At 35.5% G+C, this 3290-nt stretch overlaps 1 protein-coding gene across 1 annotated transcript; it reads left to right on the top strand.

The window, feature by feature from the left end:
- Window positions 1-972: 972 nt before the first annotated feature.
- Window positions 973-2004, top strand: LOC129723114 (uncharacterized). The gene is made up of 2 exons (XM_055677093.1): window positions 973-1691; window positions 1761-2004. Exons 1-2 carry the CDS (start codon window positions 1041-1043, stop codon window positions 1953-1955), a joined length of 846 nt encoding a protein of 281 aa, XP_055533068.1. The 5' UTR covers window positions 973-1040; the 3' UTR covers window positions 1956-2004.
- Window positions 2005-3290: the final 1286 nt, after the last annotated feature.

The raw sequence follows: 3290 nt of genomic DNA, 5'->3' as shown, positions 1-3290 counted from the left end.
TTTTTGTATGTATGTTACTACAGTCAGGTTTTTATTACGTACCTCGAAAAAAACCGCGGTAATTCGAAAATCCACGTAAAAAAACGCGCTTATTCAAAAATCCGCGTAAAAACCGCGTTATTCAAAAATCCGCGTAAAGTGAACCAGCAAGAAGGGCTTAGAAAACTAAACTAAATCTTCTACTAGATAAACGTTTCTGGTTCCAAACCCACGTTAATTCGAAAATTCGCAAAAAAGTTTTTGAATTAGCGCGGTATCGCGTAAAAAAAACGCGTTAATTATAAAATCCGCGTAAAAAAAACCTCGTAGAAAATTCCGCGTATAAAAAACCGCCTAAAAACCTGACTGAACGTATTTCTGTACGTTTTTTCAGAAGCCGCGAGGGGGAGGGGGGGTTATTCGAATGCTACGTTTTTTTTTTCAGGGGGGGTTTAGGTTTTGTGACCAAATGCTACGAGGGGGGAGGGGGGGCTGAAAAATCACGAAAAAAAGCTAAGTCATTTAAGTATGTTCCCTAACACAAAATGTTACATATTACATGATATTTGACATGTTACATTTTTCGTGTTACACTACGTGTAATGCTTTAGGGATTCCTGGTGATTTGGTTAAACAAATGTCACCAGATTTATTTTCGTTTTGATATACACAAATACTTTTCATAGTATCTTCCACTATTATAGCATGTAAAAAATTGGATAGCTCAGACCAATTATTAGAGTGAGAACTTTCAAAATCGTTCAACATTGCTTAAGCAAAACGTGTCGCCGGGCAACCTCATTTTGTTTTTTTTTAATCGGAGCTGACTCGCTGAACCCATGTTGTTTCGAACAACTAGTATCAAATTGCGTTTCATAACCTCAATCAACTAATACCATTATTGGTGGACCTAGAAAAATTCTCCAAACGTTATCTCGGAACAATGCCAACCATTGATATCACCGATTAGACCTGTATAAAAGGATGGTCTGGTATACTTTCAACACTAGTCGTATTCTGGTGACTGGTACGTGAAATTGAAGCTACAACAGACTGTTACCATGAACCGTTGGTTAGCGCTATTCTGCATGCTGAGCATCCTCGGCGGAGCATACTCGTACTACACACCAATTTCAGTGGGTGCAAATGCTCTGACTACGATGTCTACTAGTCTGAAAACCATATCAACTACAGTTGGCAACTATTATGTATCATTGAACTTGGCCCGAACAAAAATATTTGCTGCTTTGAACGATTTGACGCAATATGTCAATGTGACATACGGGGCATTTAACACTACCTATGGAGCTAATCAACCTTTGTTGAACAGTTTTATGTCAACGGTTGGCTACTTGAACCAATCGGTTGCCCAAGGGGATAATCAGGTTACACAAGGCATCATCAACGATTTCACCTCGCTGAGTCAATACTTGCAACAATCGATTGATACTATATTACAAAGTTTTTCGTCGCTATCGTCCATTACCTACAATACAAATGGTGACAACTGCACCCTCCGTAATGCCACCCAAATGGCAAATGTTCCGAACGACCTCGTGAATCTTGGTACTTGTTTGCAAGTGGAGTCGGATCAGATTACAGCTATCGTTCCTAACGTTTTAAATATAATTGGCACCGTCAAGAGTGATTTAATCCTGCTCAACAACCAGCTAAAGATTTGCAGCTCGCAGTCGCCCTCATGCATCACCGAGGTAGTTGTTAATGTTTGCTGAATTGGTGGAACGGTTTTGATTAATTATTGTTTTATTTCCTCTCGACAGTATTTCAATGAACTTTGGCAGGAATATAGCGCCTTTCAGATGGAGTTATACCTGCTTCAGAGTGTTGTTTCATCTGCGCAACAAGATGCCACCGATCGCAACAGGTTTTGCGGAGATCTAACTAAAGCAGATGTTCAGGATGATATCCAAAATCTAATGATGGCTGTTTCGTCGTGTATGTATCCAAGCTCCTAAAAATTTTACGCTTCTGGTGATGTATGAATAAAAGTACAGCTATTAATAACTTCGAATGACTTTTAATGATAGTGTATACCTGGTTTGAAGAAAATACGTATGCAAAAAGAAAACGTTATGAGAACTGATAAGAAGGCTTTGGCTGCAAAATGTTATTCAGGGTTCCGCTTAGCATCTACCTATTTACGTATTGCATTTTCTTTCTCTCGATATTCACTGCTTTATCTCATAAAAATGTACCTGAATCAAGTATCAATCTCAAGTGAAATCTTTCTTAAACGTCCGCAAACCGAAACGAACATTTTAGATTTTGATTAAAGTTTGTATAATGTTTTTGGGAACGTTCTATTAGAGCAAAATAATTTCAAATGATCTGGAGATACGCGAAAATTTAATCGACCATTTTTGATTTGAATGAAACTTTGCACATGTATTTGGCTTAGCAAACTGAGCATTTTTCACAGATGGAGAGATTTTTTACAACCATGAGTTACATTCTAAAAGGGCGTATGTCTTTTGGCATAGGTTTTATTCGAAGCATTGTAGTCCAGAAACCGTTGGTTGTATAGAAAAACTGTCTGAGAATGAGTTATAGGGAATTAAAAATGCACCATAAAAAAATTATACACTGTACAAAAAAAAATTTTTTTTGACCAAAAAAAAAATTAAAAATAAACATTAAGTTTCAATAAAAAAAAGAGTTGATTTTTTTTTATATTTTTTTAAATAAACTTGACGTTAAAACGCAACTTTTAAAAAAAAATCCAGGATGGAGAAATGAAAAATATTTTTTTAATGGTAGATTGATTTTTTTTATAAAAATTCTAATTCAAACATTTTTAAAAAAAATTTTATTCTGATGATTTTAAAAGATGCAGAGAGTCATTTTAAATCAAAAAGCTCTTGGTAGGTAACATTCTAAAGGCATTGGTTTTCGAGTTATTTCTAATTTAATCTCGAAAATATATTAAAATTTAGAAAAATACACGTTTTTCTTAATTTGTCCGTAGTTCTTCAGCAAAAACCATACGTTTATTGGAATGCTTGATCAAAAATATACAATTCATTCTTCGACAACAAGACGATTGGGCGAACGGTTCTCAAGAAAAGTGTTCTGAGAAATCACACGCTAGAACAACTTCACCATTTTTCCAATTATTTTTTGCTTCTTTCATGTACGTCGACTGTTGAGTTTTTATGTGATCGTGGGTTATCAACTTTTCCAACTTTTCACAAAATTACGATACAAATTCATCAATTGGTTTCGCAAGTGTCTCTATATTACATCGATCTGTTGCAATCAACTGTTCGAAAGGTATTTCTCTCACACAACGT

Source organism: Wyeomyia smithii, chromosome 2, assembly GCF_029784165.1.
Source record: "Wyeomyia smithii strain HCP4-BCI-WySm-NY-G18 chromosome 2, ASM2978416v1, whole genome shotgun sequence".
Lineage (NCBI taxonomy): Eukaryota > Metazoa > Arthropoda > Insecta > Diptera > Culicidae > Wyeomyia > Wyeomyia smithii.
The sequence above is the reverse complement of the archived record's forward strand: the minus strand, read 5'-3'. Positions and strand labels throughout refer to the sequence as shown.